Here is a 23,515-nt window from a genome sequence, read left to right as displayed (position 1 = left end):
TGGCGTCGGGCCCCTGTCGCAGTGAAGACGTCTCATCCGCCCCGTCGCAGCTGAACCGTTTCCATTCACATGGCTGCCGAACTCTCCTTCCCGGAGTCCCCGCTCCGCTCCTGGGCCGGTCAGAGCCCAGCGTAGGCCGGTAAAGCAGTGGTTCCTCTCCCCCTTGGTGGATGGGTGAGCCGCTGAGGCTCGGTGAAGTCCCCTCCACAGGGGTGGCTGAGACGCAAGCAGCCCGGTGCTCCGTCATCTTTGCAAGTGTGAGGCCCGTGGGGAGGGAAGAGGGGGCCAGGTGGGCTCTGCCAGGCACCCCAGGTCTCGCAGCGAAGACCAGCCCTCAGAAGTCAGGAGACCCTGGTGGAGGGTTGGGAGTCAGGGGTGGGTGGGAGGGAGAGGCCGGGCCCTGCAGGATTGGGCGGGGTCGAGGGAAGGTTCGTGAGACCACGTGGAGCATCACCACCTGCAGAGGGTGTTACAGGTGGAGGGACCGTGCGGACCAAGGGCCTGGCTGTGGTTGAAACGGCAGGTGAGTTCGCTTTGCCCGGAGCCGGGGGCAGTGCGGGTGAGTGACAGAGAGCAGTGACACGGCAGAGAGTGGGGCTCCCACCCCGGCCGCGTTCCAGTGCCCCTCCTTTGTCTGCACCCCTCCTTCCAGGTGGTCAGATACCCGCTGCACGTCATCATGGAGCTGAAAGAGTACCTGATTGACGTGGCGTCCCGGGCGGGCCTGCACTGGCTGTCCACCCTCGTGCCGACCCACCACGTCAACGCCCTGGTCTTCTTCTTCATCGTCAGCAACCTCACCGTCGACTTCTTCGCCCTCCTCGTGCCCCTGGTCGTCTTCTACTTGTCCTTCATCTCCATGGTCATCTGCACCCTGAAGGTCTTCCAGGACAGCAAGGCCTGGGAGAGCTTCCGTGCCCTCACCAGCCTGCTCCTGCGATTCGAGCCCAACCTGGACGTGGAGCAGGCCGAGGGCAACTTCGGCTGGAACCACCTGGAGCCCTACGTCCACTTCCTGCTGTCTGTCTTCTTCGTCATCTTCTCCTTCCCCGTCGCCAGCAAGGACTGCATCCCCTGCTCGGAGCTGGCCGTCGTGTCCGTCTTCTTCACGGTCACCAGCTACATGAGCCTGAGCACCTCGGCCGAGCCCTACACCAGGAGGGCCCTGGTGACCGAGGTGGCGGCCGGCCTGCTCTCTCTTCTGCCCACCGTGCCCGTCGACTGGCGCTACCTGAAGCTCCTGGGCCAGACCTTCTTCACAGTGCCCGTCGGCCACTTCATCGTCCTGAACGTCAGCATCCCCTGCCTGCTCTATGTTTACCTGCTGTACGTCTTCTTCCGCATGGCCCAGCTGAGAAACTTCAAGGGCGCCTACTGCTACCTGGTCCCGTACCTGGTCTGCTTCATGTGGTGCGAGCTCTCCGTGGTCATCCTGCTCGAGTCCACCGGCCTGGGGCTGGTGCGCGCATCCATCGGCTACTTCCTCTTCCTCTTCGCTCTCCCCATCCTGGTGGCCGGCCTGGCGCTGATGGCTGTGGTGCAGTTGGCCCACTGGTTCTTGTCCCTAGAGCTCACCAAGGTTGTGGTCACCATGGTGGTCTGCAGCATCCCCCTGCTGGTCCGCTGGTGGACCAGGGCCAACTTCTCCGTGGTGGAGATGGTCAAGTCCCTGACACGGAGCTCCATCGTCAAGCTTATCCTGGTGTGGATCACGGCCATCGTGCTCTTCTGCTGGTTCTACGTGTACCGCTCGGAGGGCATGAAGGTCTACAACTCCACGCTGACCTGGCAGCAGTATGGCTTCCTGTGCGGGCCGAGGGCCTGGAAGGAGACCAACATGGCCCGCACCCAGATCCTGTGCAGCCACCTGGAGGGCCACAGGGTCACGTGGACCGGCCGCTTCAAGTATGTCCGCGTGACGGAGATCGACAACAGTGCCGAGTCGGCCATCAACATGCTCCCGCTCTTCATCGGCGACTGGGTGCGCTGCCTCTACGGCGAGGCCTACCCGTCCTGCAGCTCGGGGGACGTCTCCACGGCCGAGGAGGAGCTCTGCCGCCTCAAGCTCCTGGCCAAGCACCCCTGCCACATCAAGAAGTTCGACCGGCACAAGTTCGAGATCACCGTGGGCATGCCCTACAGTGGCGCCAACGGCACCCGCGGCCCCGAGGAGGACGACATCACCAAGGACATCGTGCTGCGGGCCAGCAGCGAGTTCAAGGACGTGCTGCTCCACCTGCGCCAGGGCAGCGTCATCGAGTTCAGCACCGTCCTCGAGGGCCGCCTGGGCAGCAAGTGGCCCGTCTTCGAGCTCAAGGCCATCAGCTGCCTCAACTGCATGGCGCAGCTCTCCCCGGCCAGGCGGCAAGTGAAGGTGGAGCGCGACTGGCGCAGCACCGTGCACGGCGCCGTGAAGTTCGCCTTCGACTTCTTCTTCTTCCCTTTCCTGTCGGTGGCCTGAGGATGCGTCCTGTTGCAGGAGCGTCGGTGCATGTGGCTGCCAGGACCTCCCCCCACAGCCTCCCGGCTGAACGGCACAACACTAACCACTGTGCGTGTGTGTGTGTGTGTGTGTGTGTGTGTGTGTGTGTGTGTCCGCACGCATGCGCAAACGCAGGGCTTTGGAGACCGTTTGTCACGTGTAGTCTGCTCGCACCTCTGTGAACGGGCTGACTCCTTTAGCTGTGTCCACTTCGACTGCCCAGTGTGGTTGGAGATGGCATGCACAGCCTCGACCCGCAGTCCCGACCTCTCCGTGCGCAGCTGGTGTGCCAGGCTAGACTAGGATTCCTGTGCCCGAGAAACACTTTACAGATGCTGTCCTCCCTCCCCTACCACCTCCACGCACGCCCCGGCCCCTCATTTACTTCTGTTTGGGTTTGTTATTTAAAGAACCCGTAGTGCTGCTGTGTAAACTCAACGATAGCTTTTCTTATTTATTTGGTCACTGCTAAGCCTTGACAGCTGTTTGCAGATCCTGGGGGCCTGCAGAGCCGCTCTGTCATATGACCAAGGCCCTGCCTGATTCTGAGATCGGAGGCCACACAGGCGGAAGCCCCGAGCTCTGCAGCCTGCAGCCTGCCCGCCTCGCCGCTCTCCTGTCTGGTGGGTAATGGGTGAGTTTGCGAGGGTCTCGCCCGAATCCACCGGGACTAGGAAATAGAAGGAACCCGGGACGTCCCCTCCCGGTGCTCAGAAACGCTAGGCCATGTTCAGAACCAGAAAGCAGAAAGTCAAGGTCCTAAAGCAGCCGAAATAAAAACCTTTGATGAAATCCACTGTCTTTTTCTTTCTTGAAAAGGCTTTTTTTTGTATGTGTGAGGGAATCAACAGGTGACTACCCTTGTACTGAGGTGCATACAAGTGCAGCTGGAGTTACAAAGAGCAGAACTTACCCTCAGTGAGTGACCTGACACTACTAGGCCAGGGGCCCCTGCAGCGTTTGCGCCATCACCCAGCTGTCTGCCCGGGTCTTACTAGGTGTGGAATGCTCATGGTCATGATTATTTGTGAAACTGAAATCACCACTGAAAGGGCACATACGTGGTTACTCATGGTTCAGTAGCTGTGTTGTTCAGCAGTGTGTTGCTTGTGAAACCATATCCTGTATTCAGTGATGAACAATGATAATTCCATAGAATTATCATCAGAACTTGAGCCACCTAGAGGGGGCTAGAGCAGCTTGGGGTCCCTCAGCAAACTTAGCACCCTGGGCACGGGTGCATGCCTGTCTGGGTCCCTTGGGCAGGGGGATATGTCTGTCTGGGTCCCTCCGGTCTTTGGTTTCTTCCCTGAGGTTGAGGACAGCCTGGTCCCCTCCTGCCCCCCAGTGGGGGGCACCCCCACTGGGTGACCCCCACCCAGTGAGCTGCATGTCCAGTTCTTTGCTGTGGTCAGGAAACCTGGAGTTGTTCACACATCCTTTTGTGGTTTGGAGTTGACTCAGGGTGTGGCCACCTCTGTTTTGAAGACGCATCTCACCTTGGTGGGTGGCATCTGCATCCCTGCATTGCTAACTCTTCCTGTTTGTCTTCCTGCCTGGTCTGGTCTGCCTGAAATCCCATGTTGGGAAGTGCTCAGGAGGGTGGCATCCCTTTGTGCCTGTGGGTTTCTTCCCAGGTAATGAGATGAGGTTAAATGTCAGCCCCACTCCCCTCTCTGATCTGGAGGTTTGTGAGGCCATGAAATGAGTTCACAGTTCAGCTTTGCCTCCCAGACTCCCCACTGATTGTCCGGAAGGCGAGGAAGCTGCCTGGCTTTCTGAGTGAATGCAGATGACCTCATATCATCCTCACTGGGCAGGGGGCAGGTGCCGTGACAGCCCTGATCCACAGAAAACAGGTTCCGGGAGGAGATCACACCGCATGTGAGCAGCAGGGCCAGTATTAGACAGAGATCTGCTGGTGCCCTGTCCTCTGGGTCACGCTGTTATTCGGCTCCCGAGCAGAGCGCCTCCTTGGAGCAGGGGTGGTGTGGTCTCACGGGGATTGCCCTGCATCCGCCATTCAGCCCCTCTCCCTAGGTCCCAGTGTCCTGATCTATAAAATGTAAGTCTGGGTTAGGTCAGTGGTTCGCAAAACTACTTAGCAATGAAACGCTGTTTAAAAAACCAAATGTGGGACTTCCCTGGTGGCGCAGTGGTTAAAAATCTGCCTGCCAATGCAGGGGACACAGGTTCAAGCCCTGGTCTGGGAAGATACCACATGCCACGGAGCAACTAAGCCCATGCGCCACAACTACTGAGCCTGCGCTCTAGAGCCCGTGCTCCACAACTAGAGAAAGCCCGCGTGCAGCAACCAAGACCCAACGAAGCCAAAAATAAAAAAAAAAACAAAATTAAGAAAAACAAAATAAAAAAAAAAAGCCAAATGTATTTGATCAGATGGGCCTTGCTAGGTTCCTCCCTGTTTACCACACTTAGTTCAATACTTTACTACAGTTATCTACGGTGATAACTCCTTCCTGGAACAGGCTTTCTATCTTAAGTATTTTAGGCAGTAAGGGTGAAGTTCAAAGGTTCTTCCTGAGTCTTTTGGGTCTTGCTTCTTTTCACCTCTAAATAATCCACATGCCAGAGTGGCACATCTTGGAGCAGCTTGCCCCGAACACACCCCCATTGGTCTCAAAAGGAAGTTTTACCAGAAACTTCTTTCACATTCTCAAGGAACAGATAATTGGTATAAACACGAATAAAGAATACAGAAAAGAGGGCTTCCCTGGTGGTGCAGTGGTTGAGGGTCTGCCTGCCGATGCAGGAGACACGGGTTTGTGCCCCGGTCCATGAGGATCCCACATGCCGTGGAGTGGCTGGGCCCGTGAGCCATGGCCGCAGGGCCTGCGCGTCTGGAGCCTGTGCTCTGCAACAGGAGAGGCCACAAAAGTGAGAGGCCTGCGTACCACAAAAAAAAAAAAAAAAAAAAGAATACAGAAAAGAGCAACTTTGGATGGAAGAATCTTAAAAGAGTTTATTGATGGTCTGATGTAACTTCCTCATAAAAATCAGTGTCCTCATCCAAACCCACTGGTGAAGGAACACCTTTCCTTAGGGCTTTGTTAGCAGCAATGTTGCCTTTTTCCTGGTTTCCTCTTGAAGCCAAGCAGGACCTTGTGGGGCTCCTAGCTGCAGAAGCCTTTTTGTGTCCCCTGTTTCTTGTTTGTAGGAAATAGGTTTCAGCCTCCATGACTTTCCCTGAGTTCCAAAGGGCCAGTTCAAAGAGATGCTGGTCAGGGAAGGGAGGGGATGTGGAGACAAGGGAGGAGCAGCCAAGAAACAATAGTGCAGCCTTGGGGCAGGGTCCTGGTTCTCCCTCAGGGATACACATAACAATATCTTTGAGCTCGTCTACAAAACTAAAATCCCCAACAAATGGAAGATGTTAAGTACTTGATGAAGCGTTCTTCATTCCAGAGAAGGTCACAGTTTGATAACCTCAAGAACCAGAGAAGCTCATCAGGAGACCACCTGAGGCCAGATTAAAGGAGCACAGGCCCTGCACACACCCTGATAATAATCAGCAACCCACCCTTGAACCATTGCTATAAAACTTCTCACCAAAGCCCTGGGTTGGGACACACAAGTTTTTGAGGGCACAAGCCCGCTGTGTCCCCCTTTGCCTGGCAAGGAAATAAGGAAATTCTTTTCTACACCCAAACAAACAAACAAAAACAAATGTATAGAAGTCCATGCAAAAACAGTGTTATTTGTAAGTTCAGGTGTAACCTGTGCAGCAGATGAGAATAGGAAGCCACCTGGCTGGTTTGAACCCCTCATCCCAGCTGTGTGGCCTCGGGCAGATCCACACTTTCCAGGCCTCTGGTGCCTTTTCTGTAAATTGGGGATGTAACAGGGTCTGCCTCATCGGTTGTTTGTAGGATTAAACTAGTTAATTTTATTGCAGGGTGGTCACAACAGTGTCAGGCACTAGTAAATCTCAGTACACTTGTGAATGTTTTAAATGAAGTTTAGCATTCATGGAACTTTAGAACCAATTAGGAACCTTTATATAGGCACTCACCAGACGAATGTCCCTTCTGGCTTTTAAAAAGTGTAACCTTTGTAAAAATAGCCCTGTTTAGCTGAACGGAACTTATTGGAGTGGCTTCATCCAAACGGGACTGGTGTCAGATGGTGCTCTGTGTGCACCCACCTCCCAACCACCACACCCGCCGGGACACACAGTCCTGCCTTTCTCCCTGAATCACAGCTTTAATTCCTCATGACTACGCATTCAGAAAAGGTTGGCTAATACGTATGACTTATCATCTAAAACATTCCTTATTTAACTTAACTAATGAGCTTTGATTGCGTTCATTGCCGCCCTCGAACAAATATTTATTGCACCGTGATGCTGAGCAGATGCTGTAATTGCACGGTTTGAATCAAACCCGGTTTCCACCCTCAGGGAAATCACACGAGTCAGATGTGTGTGGGCCCCAGTGCGGAGTCAGAAGTGCCCTCCTGCCTTCAGACACAGGAAGTGCTATGGGGGCCCAGAGAAGGCAGAACTTCAGCCTGGGGAGGGGGACGGGGTCCAGAAGGCTTCTGGGAGGAAGTGGGGTTTGCCCCATTTTGATAGCAAGGGGAGAGACTGGATTTGGTGAGGTCAGAGGAAGGCTCTTCAACCTTCAGGGCACCCATTGACGCCTCAGGCATCGCCCAGGACGCCAGGGGGTTCCAGAGGATAGAGCTTGGGGTCCAAAGGCCAGGTTGGAATTGAGTCTCTGTCCTGAAGGCAGCTAGAGCCCCTCTCTTGACTCTGAAGCCGGGGCCCTCATAAGGTCAGGGCTGAGCTCTGGAAAATGGGTCAGAGGGTACTTTAAGGCACCGTGTGGAGGAGAAAGGAGACAGTGGAAAGGTCATCCCCCGTCTCCCAGCAGACCTGGCCAGCTGGCCCTTTGGTGGTAGATACTGCTTCTACGGAAGCTTCCACGGGGCCATAAGCACCGAATGGCCTTGGCCCCTGTGGCCCTGAGGATCCCCGGCCTGCTCACTGTCCTCCTTTCATGTTGATAAACAGGCCGCTGTCTGCCAGGCCCAGGACCAGGTGGTAGGCGCACGGAGGGGTTTGCAGAGGTCAGGCTGTTGGCGGCAAAGACTCCTGCTTCCGGGAGCTGATGCCCACCCTCTGTGAGGGGGGTAGGGGACCTAGGTCTCTGAGCATCACTGTGGGTCTGGCACTTTGTTTACATGAGGCTGTTGGGTCCTGAGAACTAGGTCCCATGGCCCGCCCCCTGCCAACATTTACATGTGAGAATTGTTAAAGGTCCATGTTCATGTTGTGTGGACTTGGCGGAAGTTACATGGCCAGGAGGTGGCAGAGGTGGCACAGAACCAAAGCCTGTTCTTTTTACAGAGCCACAAAGAAACCACCGTGTTCCTGGGTTTTTCTATGTCTGTGAGTCTCTTTCTGTTTTATAAATAAGTTCATTTGTATCATGTTTTTAGATTCCACATATAAGTGATATCATATGATGTTTGTCTTTCTCTGACAGCAAACTTAAAATCCCTTTTCAGAACATTGCCCTCAGGGGCCACCCTCGGGCCTGCCAGGAAAGAACTGTGCTGACCGCAGGGGCCACCAGCAGATCACACCACGTCCGAGCGCCTGCCAGGCCTTCATCTCTCTGGGCCTGCGGGAGCACCAGGGGCTGGTCTGCGGTGGTGGGTGGAGGTGGGGGGTTGTCTCACGACGCTTCCATGAAGCATCACAGCATTTGCGCTGCTCAGGGAAGACCCAATTGAGGCCTGGAGAGGGTTTGGCACCAGAGCTTCCCATGCATCGCAGTGAGACCCCCCACTTCTGAGTGCCCCAGAGGGGTATTCTGTCACGGAACCTGCGCTGTCCATCCTCTTGGGGGGTGGACAGCAGTATCAGAAAGGCCGCACTCCCCTTGTGGACGTGCTGCTAAAGACCAGTTCTTCAACGTTCAATTATTCAAATGCTCTTTTCCATTTTTTCATTTCCATGCCTATATCCCAATCACACGTCATGTAACTGCAAAAACCCCAATTTCTGCTTGTACCTATTTCAAAGTTGTCCGTAAAGCAGGACCTTGTCATTCCTGAACGTGCCGTGAGACAACAGAATCCTTTAACCGTCCCAACTCCTGATCTGCGTGTCCGGATGTCAGGGTTAAAGCCACAGCAGCCCGCTGTGCACACATAAACCTCACCGAGAAGCTCTGGGAGAGGTCCCTGCACCTGGCAGGGTCTTCACCTGGGGACCAGTGCTGCTTGTCATCATGAAAAAAAGAAAATTCATTCGTTCAACAAATGCTGAGCACCTACGGTGTGCTGTGCTCTTCTCAGGCACAGGGGATGCAGCAGTGAACAGAGCGGTCCTCACCCTGGTGGGCGTGACGTTTCCTGGTGGGGGGCTGGGGGACCATCAGCCAATAATAAAGTGACATAATGCCCAGTAGAGAAAGGAGCCACAATCACCTGCCATGAGCGCTTTAGAGGCTCCTGTCCAATTTGCCAGGGTTCGTGTGTTTTCTCCTTTAATCATCATGGCAGCCATTGCAAGATAGACATTTCCACTTTGAAGACGCGGGAGGGAAAATAACCACCCCAAGAGGTGTCCATGTGCTAATCCTCTAAACGAGGCAAAAGGGACTCTGCAGATGGGTTAAGGGTTTTGAGATGGGAGATGATCCTGGATTATCCAGGTGGATGCGATGCAATCACAAGGGTCCTTACGAGAGAGGGGCAGGAGGATCAGGGAGAGAGAGATTGAGGATGATATGCTACTGGTTTGAAGATGAAGGAAGGGACCATGATCCAAGGAACGTAGATGCCCCTAGAAACTGGAAAAGGCAAGGAATGGATTCTCCCCTAGAGTCTCCAGAGGGAACCGGCCCTGCTTGAGAGTTTTCATCTTGATATTAGCCCAGTGAGACCCATTTCAGATTCTGACCTCCAGAACGGTAAGATAATGAATTTGCATTGTTTTGGGTCACTAGGTTTGTGGTCACTGGTTACAGCAGCCACAGGAAACTCATACAGAGATGGAGTGGGTCAGGAGGTTAGTGTTTTCCTCCAACTCACACAGCCTAGTCTTGATGAGGCTCAGACTCAAGCCCCCCTGCTGGCCCTCTGCCTGGCCATTTCCTCCCAGCTCCATAGAGCAGTTTGAAGTTCTCTTCCTGTAGTGGAAGCTGAAGTACACATTTATGGCGGTACTGAGCGAGGAAGACAGTAGCCGTCCTCCTGTTACACGGGGACCGAAGACCTCTGTGTTCTGACCATAAGTGCTCTTGACAGGTGGAAATTCCCAGGGGCCTCAAAACCTTTCTGCAAATAGGGGGAGAAGGGGGGTATAAATTATATATGAAATGAATGGATGAAAAAATAAGACGGACACAGTAGTTACTTTTAGAAAGCAAAATGAATAGATTAGAATATCCTTAAAAGGGTACCTAGCTACGTTTTTATAATAAAATGTTGGGATGAAAATTACCCCCGCAGTCTTTACCTATCTGTACACCCAACCACCCAAATTTTAAAGATTCCCTGGGAACCTGCTTAAGTCACTCTCTGAAAAGTGATATGGCCCTACATTGTCCACCGTTGGTGTGGGATCGACCTCTAGGTGGATCTGCGTGCCCCACTCTATACCCCCTGTTCACACTGGTTGGTCTCCTTGCTGAGTTCTGCTGGGGGACTTCTATCCCTTCTAATGCTTTGACCCAAGCCTGGGCCAAAACTCCCCTGGGTTCCCTGTCACTCGCCTGAGCCAGGTGGACCTGAGCCGGGACCAGGACGACACACAGCATCATGAGTCCTGCTGGCTTACGAGGTAGCGCTCCCTCCAGGGCCCCCCGCCCAGGCTCACTCCTCAGGGCCCTGGGAGGAGGGCTCGCCCCAGTCCCCTTTGCCTGTTTCCCACCACACGCTGCTGCTGTGTGTGTCCCTGCCGGTAAGGAGCACCTGCCCTCACACCTGGAAGAGACCTCAGGCTCTTCACCATTCTGCTTCCTCTTCCTTCTCGGGTCCTCATCCAGCTTCCAGGTAGAAGCACTCATCGACACCCTAAAGACTAAAAGCCCTAACATCAGAGCCCAGCATCCATAATCTGCTCAGTCTCACCGCTGCCTCCCCGCCGGCCCCTCTGCTGCCCTGGTCCTGGAACCGAACTTACCTCTAGCCCCACTGCAGGGCTGCTGACCACCCCCGTAGCTAGGACCCGAGGCCAGGGGAAGCTGTGAGCTCTAGCTCCTGGGCGGGACACTTTTCCGGCCTTGGCTGATGTCCTGATCTCTGCATTTCTCCCTTAATCCATGTCCTGGGTGCCCCCCCCCCACTTCTTTTCACTTCTGAGATGCCTCCCCCATTCAGTCTCTGGGGATTCCCTCCCCCAAAGTGGTGCCTGGTCACCCCAGATCCCCCTTGATTGCTGCTCTGGCGAAGACAGGCCAGGCTCTTTGATGGTGACCGGTCCCCCCAAGCAGGAGGGACAGGGCGTTGGATGTGGGCCAGCGGACAGGGTTCAAGTCCCCAGACCCCAGCAGCCGCTGCCCCGCTGTGTGGCTTCTGAGACCTCTCACCCCCACCCCAAGGTGCCGCCCGGAAACCCTTGGGTTCCTTCTCTCTGCCTGTTACCCCTGAAAGTGAGGGGTTTTGTTTTTGTTTTTACCAGAACTCCCCACCTCCCTGCTCGGCCTCCTTGAGGGTCCCTGCCCTCAGCATGGGGTCTAAGACCCGACCCAGGCAGAGAATTGACACCCACGGGACCTAGAACCTCTCAGAGGTTCCCAGCTCCCTGGCTAAAGCCAGGTCCCACCCTCCATCCAGGTGTGTCTTCACCTCCCCTCGCAGCCTCGGCTGCCCTCAGGCTGGACCTGCCCATCTGGGACCCTCGCCTCAGCTGCCTCTTCTCCCGAGTTTCTGCTCCTCTCCAGGACCCGCCTGCCCACGTTCACTGTCAGTGCCTTTGGTGAGTCATTTCCTGTCCCGAGAGAGTGGTTGTCTCTGGCAGAGTCATCCCCGAGGTGCTCACGCCACCGTAGCAGAAGCGGACCCTGACCCCCTTGTACCGGGCCCACTGAGTGGGCAAAGATCTCTTCCATCATTAGGACTGCTTGCTGGCAGCTCCCAGACATGGACTCTGGCTGACTCGGGAGGTTGTTTGGGCGCAAGCATTGTTATCGAACTCAGGTCCGGCTGTTCGCCGCTCAAAAATCAATACATGAGAGGCAACTATTGGTAGAAATGGAAAACACTGCTTTTAATCAGAAAGCCAGCAATCTGGGGAGAAGGCAGACTCAGTGTCCCCAAAAAAACCAACTCTGAAGGTTTTGCTCGGCCATGAAAGTTTTTAAAGGGAAAAAGGGAAGTAATTTCCGTTAATCATTGAGATGGGAACTCAGGGCCGTCGCCACCTCCCTGTGTGCAGGCTTGTCAACTCCTCATGACCTTTCTTTTTTTTTTTTTTTTTTTTGCGGTACGCGGGCCTCTCACTGTTGTGGCCTCTCCTGTTGCGAAACACAGGCTCCGGACGCGCAGGCTCAGCGGCCATGGCTCACGGGCCCAGCCGCTCCGCGGCATGTGGGATCCTCCCGGACTGGGGCACGAACCCACGTCCCCTGCATCGTCAGGAGGACTCTCAACCACTGCACCACCAGGGAAGCCCTCATGACCTTTCTTTAGCTAATATCTTGTTCACACAGTTTGTGAGGTTACTGAAGGGGAAGCCAGGGAAGAGATCTGGTCATCTGTTAATTACTTATTCTTTATTCCTACTTCTTGATCTACAGAAAGAACCCACAAGTTAGGAAGGTATTGTGTGAGCAAAAGATTTGAAAGGTGTGCTTGGGCCAGAGCTGAGTAGGGCATGGGGCAGCCTGATTTAAAAGTTAGTCACGATGCAGTTTTGCTAAAGTGATAAGAGAAAAGGGATTTCCTGGAGAGGACTGTTTCCTGCAAAGAGCTACTTACAAATCCCGCCCCCCTTCAGAGATCATTCCATTTCTATGGGATTAAGGACGAAGGTCCATCTTCTGTAACTGCTTAATCCTGAGAAAGGGCGTCGAGGTCTTAGAGTGAAAGGTATCGACTTGGGTTTGAAGCATCTCTTTGCTGACAGTTTTAGCTGCCCATTTATATATACGGGCAGAACAAGCTACTATTATTTGGATGCCCACAAATATATAGATTATTATGAGCAGTAGTGTTAATCCCATTCTCTTGAGGGCAGTGCTTGGAATTGTGCTAGCCACAGCTTCAATACTGCTCAAGATAGAGCGGCTTGTGTCATGGCTGCAGTCTGGTCATCGTGCAGTTAGCTTTTCCCTCTGGAGGCAGTTATAGCATCTGTAAAACAACTCAGGAATGTACATCAGCTACTGAATCTGTGACTCTATCGTCCTCATCGTTAACTGCTCGAGCCTGCTCTTTTGTGACTCAGGGAGGCCTGGGAGACTTCAGCTTTTATACAAACAAGAGGCAGGGGACATAGAGGGACCTTTGTACTTGGGAGGGGGCCTGCACAGGGCTCTGCACAGCTCCAGCACTAGAAGATACCAGCACCTCTCCATTTATCTTTATCCCTCGCAGGTGCCCTTCCTCTCTGGTAGTGGAGCCCTGACCTTGAGCTGGACCTTTGGCTACCCAGGAACATCCCTGTTTCCCAGCCTTCCCTGCTGCGGGCCTAATTTCTGGCCACTGGAAATAATTGGAATGGATACAACATTCTTCTCCTGGCCTGAGTGTCAGGGGAGAGGTTGGGTTGGCCTCGCTTGGCTCAGACACTGACCCCATGACTAAAGCAGGCAAGACACTTGGACCAGCACTGCACCCAGCCTGCACACGTGAGGTTTCTCCCAAACCAGTTCATAGCCCAGATACCAGTAGAGGGGAAAGTGGCTGCTGGTGGCGATGAACAGCATCCCTGCCCTCCCAACCTGCATGGCTGCAGGGACTCCAGATTCTGGCCAGCAGTGCCAGGGGTCCTGGGGGTGCATGCAGAGGCCAGCCCATCCTCCTGAGTGGTGGCGATGGTTTGGTCAGCCTGCTTGCTCCAGGCACAGCAAACCCCTCTCCTCCCCGACCTCCCCCTCCCCCAGCCCCCTCCTCCCTCCTGCAGGCTCCCTGCTGCCCTCTGCGCAAGGCCTCTTCATTCTCCGCACGGACACAGGCTACCCTGATTTCCCACAGGGACCGAGCTGCAGGGTTTGGCAAGACTTCACTGAAGATTGGTCCCGATGTGAGGGCACAGCGATGATGTCATTCAACAGGCTTCCAGGGGGCCCAGGCTTCGTGCTGACCACTTACGCAAGGGTTTTCTTCTTTAATCTGCACCACCCCACGAGGTAGGTACTATCATTCTCCATGCTTTGTGGATGAGAAAACTGAGACGCGGCAAGGGTAGGTAACGTCCCCAAGATCCAAAACTGCCATCAAAGCCAGGCTTTGAATCCCTGAAATGGGCTCCAGCGTCCCTGCCCTGGATCACTTAGCCTCTGTGCTGCTCACACAGTGGGCACCCAAAAAGCGTTTGTCGAACGAACAAATGAGTGATTAAACAGGTTAGTAAAGGTAAATGGTGAAGTTAGGTCTTATCTGGCACCACTCGTAGGCGTTACACGTGTATTAAATGAATAAGTCACTTCTCCAGCCATCCACCTCTATTGCATGTTTGTACATCTTTTTGCATAATTTTAATAATGGATTCCTTTCCTTTTTTTTCTTTTTTTGCGGTACGCGGGCCTCTCACTGCTGTGGCCTCTCCCGTTGCAGAGCACAGGCTCCGGACACACAGCTCAGCAGCCATGGCTCATGGGCCCAGCCGCTCCGCGGCATGTGGGATCTTCCCGGACCGGGGCACGAACCCACGTCCCCTGCATCGGCAGGCGGACTCCCAACCACTGCGCCACCAGGGAAGCCCTCCTTTCCATTTTTATTTTTACTTTTGTCCTCCTAATATTGCTGCTTTTTGCGGATGTCAGTTCCTCTCTGAAATTCATTGTCACTTGACTGTGTGGGCCCCATGTGGAATTCTAACAGCATCCAGGTAGCAACAATGGGGCTTTGTTTTTTAAAAGAGGACATGGTTGTTTTAAATGAATCACTCACAACTCGGGCAATTATCTTGAGCCCCAAAAGCTTCTCCGTTGCTAGGAAACCAGCTCTCCAAGCTGGTAAGCCTTTGCTGAAGTTTTGTCGTCAAGCGGTTCCACTTCTGCAGGCCCTGAGCCAGCCTGCTGTTCCAGGCTGCGAAGTTAGTTCCCAGCAGAGGAAAAGCAGGAGCAGTGGCCCGAAAACACCCCTTGGAGGTCACCCATGGGGACCTGAAGTGGCTCAGGTGGCGGAGACTCCAGGACCCAGTCTGGGGGCACACTGCCTGGGGGAGGATCCCCAGCTTTTGGCCTTGGGTGAGGTACCCCTCTCTCTCTGTGCCTCAGTTTCCATCTTTGTAAAATAAGGAAATCACAGCATCCTCTCTTACAGTGACTTGCCGATGAAATGAGATGATGCACACAAAGCTCTCAGCACGGTGCCTGGTGCAGCGCACGGCTCACAAGTGCCCGCTGTTAACACAACAATGACATGGAGTGTGTAGGGTAAGGATGCTGACAGGGCAGCTGGGCAGGTCACCGAGGGGCCCACACTCCAGGCCAAGGCTCAAGGGCAGAGTCCAGTGGGTGTCAGGAGCCTCAGAGGCTCAGGGCTCGGGGGAAACAGGGTGATGGCTCTGCTTTCATCTGAGCAGAGGATGGTCTGCAGTTGGGAAGAGGTCTGGCGAGGGGAGCAGAGTGTGAGCCTTGTTTCACGTGGCCCCTGGAGTGCTCACCCTGCGGCCTGCCCACAGCGCAGCCCGGGGCCCGTCCACGTGTGCCGCTCCCCGCAGGGCCCTGGCCCTCTAGCAGCCCCACACCCCTCTGTGCTACCATCTGGCTGCCAGCCCCTGAGCACTGCTCGGAGCTCCCGGCAAGGCCCCACCCTGGCTGCCCCCAAGAAAGGCCACGTGGAGGCCGGTCCCGCCTTTGCTGCTCGACCTTAGGCGAGTACTTGGACCTCTCTGGGGTCCTCATCTGTGAAAGTGGGCAGGAATCTGCTGAAAGTGTTGGCTGTCAGATCAGAATGAAGGTACCTGAGTGTGTCCACTCCCCAGAGCCACTGTGACAAAGGACCACAAACTGGAGTGGTTTAAAACAACACATTATTCTCCTACAGTCTTGGTGGGGGAGGGGTCAGAAGTCTCACGTGGTCTTACTGGGCTAAAATCGAGGCGTCGGCAGGGCTGTGTTCCTTCCAGAGGCTCTAGGGGAGAATCCATTTCCTTGCTTTTTCCAGCTCCTGGAGGCCACCCACGCTCCTTGGCCTGTGGCCCCTTCCTCCATCTTCAGAGCCAGCGATGACAGGTGGAGTCCTCATGTCACATCTCTCTGACCCTTTTTGCATCGCTGCATCTCCCTCTGAGTACAGCCAACAGAGGTTCTCTGGGACCTTCTGGGACTCACGTGACAGGCTGCTCCTCCCTGGATAGTCCAGGATACGCTCCCCATCTCAAGGTCCATAATCTTAATCACACCTGTGGAGTCCCAGAGCTGGTGCTCAGTCAGTGCTGGGTGGGGCTGGATTTGGTAGGGCTGAGGCCACGGTAGCGTCACCATCCTTGGGGCATCTGCCATGCCCCGGCGCTTCCACCATCTGAGTTTGAATCCAGACTCCTCAACTTACAAGTTCTATGAATTTTGGCCCAAGTGAAATCTTACTCTCCCTAAGCCTCAGTTTCTCCAGGTGTAAAATGGGTATAACACTCGTACTCCCCCCTTCCCCCACAAAAGGCAAAACATGAAGCCTAAACGAGATACTACATGTAAAGCCCCCATACAATGGGGCCACAGGGTTTAACAAGGTATTTTTTATTACCTCACTCATCATCCCAGCAAGAAGGCGTGGCACCACCCTCTATTTACACACGGGGTTGAGAGAGGTTAGCCCATTGTCCAAGGTCACACAGCCCGGAAGTGGCTTTCTCCTCCTTTCTCCTCTGTCCTGGGGTGGAGTGGTTGATGGAGAACTTGGCCAATCAAAGTCCTGCCAGCAGACCCACCAGGACAGCCACCTCCTTCCTCCTGCTGGGCCCGAAGTTAAAACGCCCTCTTGAAAGTGGAGGCAAGGCCCGGGCTCCCAGGAGGGGAGCAGGGAAGCCATGGGGTACACGAAGCGCTTCCCCCCACAGTCTCTGGCTTATCTCAGCCATCACAGCATGTGGGGCTGGGCCTCTCTGGCTTCCAGAACCGATCCAGATGCCCTGTGGTCTGGTTCCTCCCAGATCTTGTTCCCCAGGACACTGAAGCCTGTGTGGTGGTGCTGCTGGGGGAGCACCGTATTAGGAGTTAACTGGGCCCAACTAGAAATGTGGCTCCAGCACCTGCTAGCTGTGTGATTCTGAGCCAATTCCTTCACCTCTCTGAATCTCAGTTTCCTCATCTGTACCATATTCTCAAGTTGGATGTGAGACTCAAAAAAGGTGAGGGGAGAGTGTGAGAATATTTGAAAATCATGGTGGGCTATGCGTCCTTGCTTCAAAACAAAACAAAACAAAGCAAAGCAAAGCAGAACAAAACAAAACAAGACAGCTGTCATTTATTGAGAGCTTACGTGCCAGGCACTGCACTTTGCAGGCCTTATCCAATTTAATCTCGCCCCTCCCCTCACGACCCCAAACCATGAGGTCAGTATTATCATCAGCTCCATTTCCTCAGTGTTGAAATCAGAGCTCGGAAAGGTAAAAGGCTGCCGTAGGAGCTGGAGGCAGGAAAGCCTGGAAGTGAGCCAGCCAGGCTTCCCATGTGTATCCCCACCCACCATCTGTGCCTCCTGACGGGACCCATGGCCCGTTAAAAACAAACAGCATTCCAAGCCTCATTTTCCATGTAACATTTGTTATTTTATTGGAAAAAGCTGGTATTAACATATTTATAATTTTATTCAACAGTTGGATAGTTTGTGAGACACCAAAGAAAACAAGAATGCACCTATGAGTTACAGAGTCCAAAATGGTCAGGCCTGTCTACTCTACCACCACTTATCTGATGCCACCGAGCGATCAGTCCTCAGAGAGTATTGAAAGAAAAACAAAAACAACCCAACAACTTCACAATGACTATGTGAACGCCCGTACATTCAAAAAGAGCAGAAAATTTAAACGGTGAGGAAGCAAAGTTTGTGACTGTGTTACTGGCCCTCTGCCATGTCTAGTTTTGCCCCTCCCCATCAGCATCTTTTCTCAACACACATTTTATTCATAATTTGCTTTGGACATCATTATTTTCCAGGGATCCAAAGGCATGCTTTTTCTTCTGAGAAGATCTTTTTCTTTCTTTCCCCCCCCTTTTTTTTTTCCTTTCTGGTTTGGTATCCAAAGTTTAAAACAGAGTAAGGAACCAGGAACTGTATTAAGACCTCCTTTTGAATACAGATTTGCACTTTGTAGAAATGGTCCCTGTTAAATCTATGATCTGACAGTAACCTCTACCTGCAAATGCAAATTTCCTCTCAGCGTCTGAATCACAAAGGGAAATGGATCACACCAAATACCCCAGTAATTGTGTAAGGCCCTCAGAGCTGGATTTTGGCTTCAACAAGATTTCTATACAATTTACCACATTTTGAACCTCTTTACAAAGGGAAAAAGAGGAATCCATCCCTGTGATTGTTAACCTTAGTTAGAATAGATATGTACATATAATACTGTCCAGGTCACCTGGATTTTACAGTGATATATAAACAAACATTCTTCATTCATGTTGATTAAAAAAAAAATCAATGGACCCATTTCCTTGTGTAATTATCGTATGGCTGGAAGTGAGTGCACATGCGTTCTGTGCTTTGACACACACAAAAGTAGACCATTATCTGTTGAGAAAAATCTCGGGTTGGGCCTATTTCCTGGGTTAGGTTACATCTTGTTAAATAAAAAATGTCGGATTCGGTCGGGCCTCTTGAACTCCGCTTTTTGAATCAAAATGCAAGCCACGTGGTTCTGCTGCCAGTTCCAAGGGCAAAGACAAGTGGGCGTGGTGGGTGGGTGGGCCGATCTGGTCCTGACAGAGCAGGAGGAACTGTCCTGGAAATACCGCATTCTCTGTGGCCCGAGGGGAAGTGTCCTTTGGGACGGTGGGTCATAAAAGAAAATTTATCCTAACATGGTCATAACATGCAATTTTCTTTTGGAGGCAGTTCAGTGCATCTGGAAAAGGAGCTGGGGTACAGATGTGGGGTGGAGAGAGGGCGGAGCTCCTCGTTACCCAACCGGCGAGGGGCACCCCGGGGGTCTTCTGCATTCTGTGTCTCGATTCTCCCCGGACCCTCGTCATTGTCCCACCTGCTCTGTCCTGCTTCACAAGATGAAGAGATGTTTCCAGAAGCTTCCAGGCTAGAATGCTGCTTTAACATGAGCCACCAACGTGGTGGGTTATAAAGGGCCTTGTGGGAGCGCCTGGACAGGATTCCTGACTCCCCACTTGGTTGGTGCAGGCCTTGGGCCTCAGTTTTCTTGTGTGCACAATGGGAATGACAAGTTTTTCACCTTTAATCCCTGGCACCTGGCACAGAGCCTGGCCCTCAGTGCGCAGTTGGCATTTATGGAGGAAATGAATAGGCACCCAGTTCACAGGGTCGTGATGAAGATTCAGAAAGATCATGGAGGGAGGCAGTATGAGTTCCCACGAGGTGCCAGTGACGGTTGCAGGATGACAGGAGAGCCACAGAGCGGCTGTAGGGATAGACCCATGGGCCCGGGGGGCCGGCAGCACGCCCAGCACGGGGCAGATGCTCGCGAAGGATGGTTTAAATGGTGAAGGAAACAGGCACACACATGGGATTCCATTCCCCTTCCTCTCAAGAAACTGTAACAGACCTGGGATGTACAAAGACATTAAAATAACCTAAAGGAGGAGCTTGCAAATTCTCAGCATGAATTCACGATCCAAAAAGCAAAAAAGTGAGACCCTCGGCTCTGAAACAGTGGCAATTGCTCCATTTATCATCAGAAGAATCCCTGGCTGGCTTGTCTGAGCTTCATTCTCTGTCCCCGGAGCCCTGATCTGGGGCCAGTGAGGCGCGAGAGAGACATGGCTCCGGGGCTCCCGCGTCCCCAGAAAAGAACCTCTGGAGTGAAAAATTAACGCGCAGAGGTAAAAATCCTAATAAGGTGGGAACGACTGCACGCGGTTAAAGTACGGGATGAAAGAACTGAACTTCAAGGCCGACAATCACGTCGGTTTACTGTGAATCCTTTTTCCTGTTTTCAAACAATCACCAGCCAAGGCGGTCCGGCCCCGGGATGCTGGACGGACGGCCCGGCGCCCCCTGGTGGCCGCTCCGCGCGTGGCCGTGTGGCGCCTAGTGCATGTCGGAGTTCACCTTGTCCTGGAAGATGTACAGGTTGTTGGTGGCCGCGATGGCGATGATGTTCTCGGCCGGGTGCCAGGCCGTGTGCAGGATCTTTTTGGTGAAGTCCAAGCTGTCCACGCTGATGTCGTCCCGCCTCCGCTTGCCGCCCACGCACACGCGCCGCGGCTTGAGCACCGCCCGGGGCTTGCTGCTCTCCCGCGACGCCTCCAGGGTCACATCCCGCTTGGTGTTCCGGTCAAACATGCGGAAGAAGTTGTTGTAGGCCCCGGTCATGATGACGCTGGTGGGAGACGGAGCGGCGTCAGGCGGGGCAACAGAAGAGAGAAGCCCGCCCCTCCTCCCGGGGCTGCAGGGCCATCGCCCGCCCGGGAAGCAGACGCGGGGACACGCCTGCCTCTTCCCACCTTCTCTTAGGGTCTCTCGTCCTCCCTCACATCTCGGCTGCCTCAGCACACAGACTTGGGGCCAGGAACTGAGACCCGTTTAATGCTCCGCCCCGAACATCATAAAAATATTCCCTTGTACTTTGTTTGCCCTTTAGTCCAAAAGAGAGAGCCCTAGACTTGCAGTAAGAAGAGGAGAAAAGGGAAATAAACACAGGAGACACTGGGCTACAAACTCTGCGCTGACAAAGGGCAGGCCCGTGAATCAGCCAGATGTGGCCTCCTGGCGGGGACCCAGGACCCTCCTGTTGTCTGAATAGTTGAGTGACTAAATGATCACTGTCTGCACACCATCAACGTGCAGGTGTTCACAGACCTCCCCCGTTCTGCTAAAGAGCATTCTACGTTTGTCTATCCACTCCCCACCTCTTCTCCCTACCTCTCCTAAGGAGAAGGGATTCCTGTTGGACCAGAGGAAGGATGTTAATCTACACAGCAAGAGATGGGAGAGAAAAGAATACCACCTACATGGGCCTGGGCCTGGAGAAAGGGGTTGGGTTTTGGAGCAGCTGGGGGCAGGGCATACAAAGTAACTGGGGAGGTGGGAGTGAATTCCAGAAAACAACACTGAGGGTAAGGAAGTGGTCCCCTTCAATGTTCTTCAGGAGAGAAGTGGACAGATTGGAATCCCTCCTCCCTTTAGGAGATGAACTGCTTCCTGACGGTGTCATTGCTCCAAGATGAGCCACGAGGACCCCTCGGTTTACAAGGGTCATGCACATGAGCCATGTCTTCAGTATCACCCAAGTCACAGGAGTCATCCCGTGCGCTGGGCTGTGCAGGGTCAGATGCTCAGGCTCCCCGAATGATGTTGAGTCACAGGCTGAAAGTGACCTATGTCCTTGTAACATATTTCCTTCTTGTGGGAGAACCTGGGCTGACACCAGGAGAGTGTGGTACCTGAGGCCCCAGCCTGTAGCATCTTCATGGGAGACCCAGGGAAGCCCACCTCCCCGGGGCCCACATGAGAATGGACAAGTTGTCATTACAAGTCACCTGTCACCTCGCCTGTGGACCATCTCTTAATGTCGGTCCTTTCTAGATGCTGATGGCCTGGATGTGGGCTGGGGAGGCCCCTCTGCTGCCTGGTTCCTGAAACTGCTCAAGGAGAGGGGTCTCCCCAGCAGAGGGAAGAGGGTAGAGTGACATCGTCTCCCAATGTGATTGATACAGCACTTTGTTTCCTTTCTCACTGAGAAGTCTGCCCCTCCGACCTCTGATCCTTCACAGAAAGGACCTTTCACTTGGCTTGGGGCCTGGCAAGTCTGGGCCAGGAACCCCGTTTAGGTTCCGGCCCACAAGCAGCTGCCTGCCCAGGCTGTGCCGTTCCTGGCGATGGCCGTGTGCCCGTGAGGCCAGCCTCCCACCAGAGCCACAAACTACATGTTAGCGCTTGGTGCCACCTCCCCTCGACACCCACACTGCTCTCCCTGACCTTGTGTTCAGAGATGGATGGGTAGGTGTTTGGGGGCAAAGAGGATGGGAAGCCCCTTCCATAAAGAGGCTCCTTCCGCAGACGTTCTAGGGGCGTCCAGGCGGAAGGGGGTGAGGCCCACCTGGGCCCCAGCAGGGGGCAGAGGGCACGTGCCAACTGGGTGGTAGGAGAGGCGCTCCATAGAAAGACTGTTTGCAAATGTTCTGGAAGGTTCTAAGGGAACAGAGGGAAAGTGCTGTGCCCTGGGACTGGTACATGTGGAGATTTTGAAACCACCCCCAGGCCTGAGAGGGGAGGGGAGGGAGGAGTCACAGGAGAGAGAGAGAGAAAGAGCCAGAGCCAGAGAGGTCTGTGTGAAGGGGGCTGTCCTCTGAAGGGAGCTGTGCCCAAAGGGACACAGTCAGCCAAGACGACAGGAAACAAGGGGGAATAAACACTCTGGCCTCTCCCTCCACCCTCAGTCTCCTTCTAGGGTCCCCAGTGGTTAAACCCGGCCAGAAGCCAGTGTGCACGGAGGCCTGTGGATGCAGCCCATGGGGTCGGCCTCCAGGTATAGTCTCTGTGGAGGAGGGTGGAGATGGGAGCTGGAGGGGCAGGTGGGGACCCCTCCGGGCTCACTTCGCAGCGCTAATCACCCGTGGGCCAGGAGCGCCCGCCTGTGCCTCTACCTCCCCAGCAGAGGCGGGGTGGGAAGGTGGGGGGGTGGGGGGTGTGGGCTTCCGGCGCAGGTGTGACTTGTCTGAGTCCCCAGGGCCTGGCTTGGCCACCTATGCGGGAAGTGGTCCTTGAAAGAAGGACAACCCCTGGCAGCAGCCGACAGGAACAGACCAAGCAGAGCCGCCCAGCCCCCATGCCCCGGGACGACAAAGACTCAGTAAATGCTTCGTAAACCAAATGCACTGAAGGGCCAGACGCTTCTCTCATTCACTGCCAGACCTGCAGGTTCAGAAGGTACCTGCCCCCAGTAGGGGCTCACTAAGTATCTGACGAACGAATGAATGGATGAATGAACCAGTGAATGGATCACTGAATGCCGGGGCAGCGTCACACACAGTCTCAGCCACCCTCGGAAGACTTAGGAAGGCACGAAACAAGCTGCGCGGCCACCCCCTGCACAGGGACAGGGGACAGGCCAGGGGTGAGTGGAGGGGGCTTCTCAGACTCTATCTGGGGAGGGGTGGCACGTGGCAGTCAAAGGGTTCTGCCTGTTAAGGGGTTTGTCTAATCCCCGGAGGTGAAGGGCGGGTGGGCGGAGAACTCTAACGGGCTTTCTGGCTCTAGTCTCTTCTGTTCTGAAACTTTAACTGCTGTGAACAGACCCGAGCGCTGCTGATGAAATGACATGCTGCGGAGGTGCTGGGTGGGCGTGAGGCGCCCCCCAGCGCTGCTGGCGGGGGGTGGGGGGGTGGGGGACAGTGCCCTCTGCTCCCTCCTTCCCAAAGAAGCCCCCCTTCTCTCCTCAGAGGTCAGCTTACGCCAGGGAAGGCTGGGTTGGCTCTGATGTCGCCTAAGTTATGGCCCGTGAGACTTCACGACAGTGCCACCGCCCATGCGGGAAGCAGGGAGGGGGCTAAGATTGAAGATGCCCCCAAAGCAGAGAAGACCTGGCATCTAAACGTCACTGGAGCCCAAGCCCAGGTCTCTCAGGGCTGCCGTGGGGCTGCTGTGCCAGCGGCTTCCCCTCGGGGTTGACCCTCGCCCGGGTCATCACCGGAGTGCAGCGGCTCAGCCAGCCAAGGGCCGCCCTTGTTTGGACCAGAAGACAGGGAGGAG

At 54.3% G+C, this 23,515-nt stretch overlaps 2 protein-coding genes across 2 annotated transcripts in view; one reads left to right on the top strand and one right to left on the bottom strand.

Annotated features, from left to right (window-relative positions):
* The window catches only part of WFS1 (wolframin ER transmembrane glycoprotein), a 28,068-nt gene extending 24,794 nt beyond the window's left edge, over positions 1–3,274 (top strand). Inside the window, exon 8 of the mRNA XM_082610966.1 lies at positions 653–3,274. Within this exon, the coding sequence (XP_082467092.1) occupies positions 653–2,461 (1,809 nt within the window). The 3' untranslated portion in view covers positions 2,462–3,274. The remainder of the gene's footprint in view (positions 1–652) is intronic.
* A 14,100-nt stretch (positions 3,275–17,374) lies between these two features.
* PPP2R2C (protein phosphatase 2 regulatory subunit Bgamma) overlaps positions 17,375–23,515 on the bottom strand; it is a gene marked incomplete at its 5' end in the record, with an annotated part of 137,469 nt that continues 131,328 nt past the window's right edge. The window contains one exon of the mRNA XM_082610708.1: positions 17,375–20,144. Within this exon, the coding sequence (XP_082466834.1) occupies positions 19,853–20,144 (292 nt within the window). The 3' untranslated portion in view covers positions 17,375–19,852. The remainder of the gene's footprint in view (positions 20,145–23,515) is intronic.

Source organism: Mesoplodon mirus (assembly GCF_964341445.2).
Source record: "Mesoplodon mirus genome assembly, chromosome: 2".
Taxonomy (NCBI): Eukaryota; Metazoa; Chordata; class Mammalia; order Artiodactyla; family Ziphiidae; genus Mesoplodon; species Mesoplodon mirus.
This window is presented reverse-complemented; position numbering and strand designations above follow the sequence as displayed.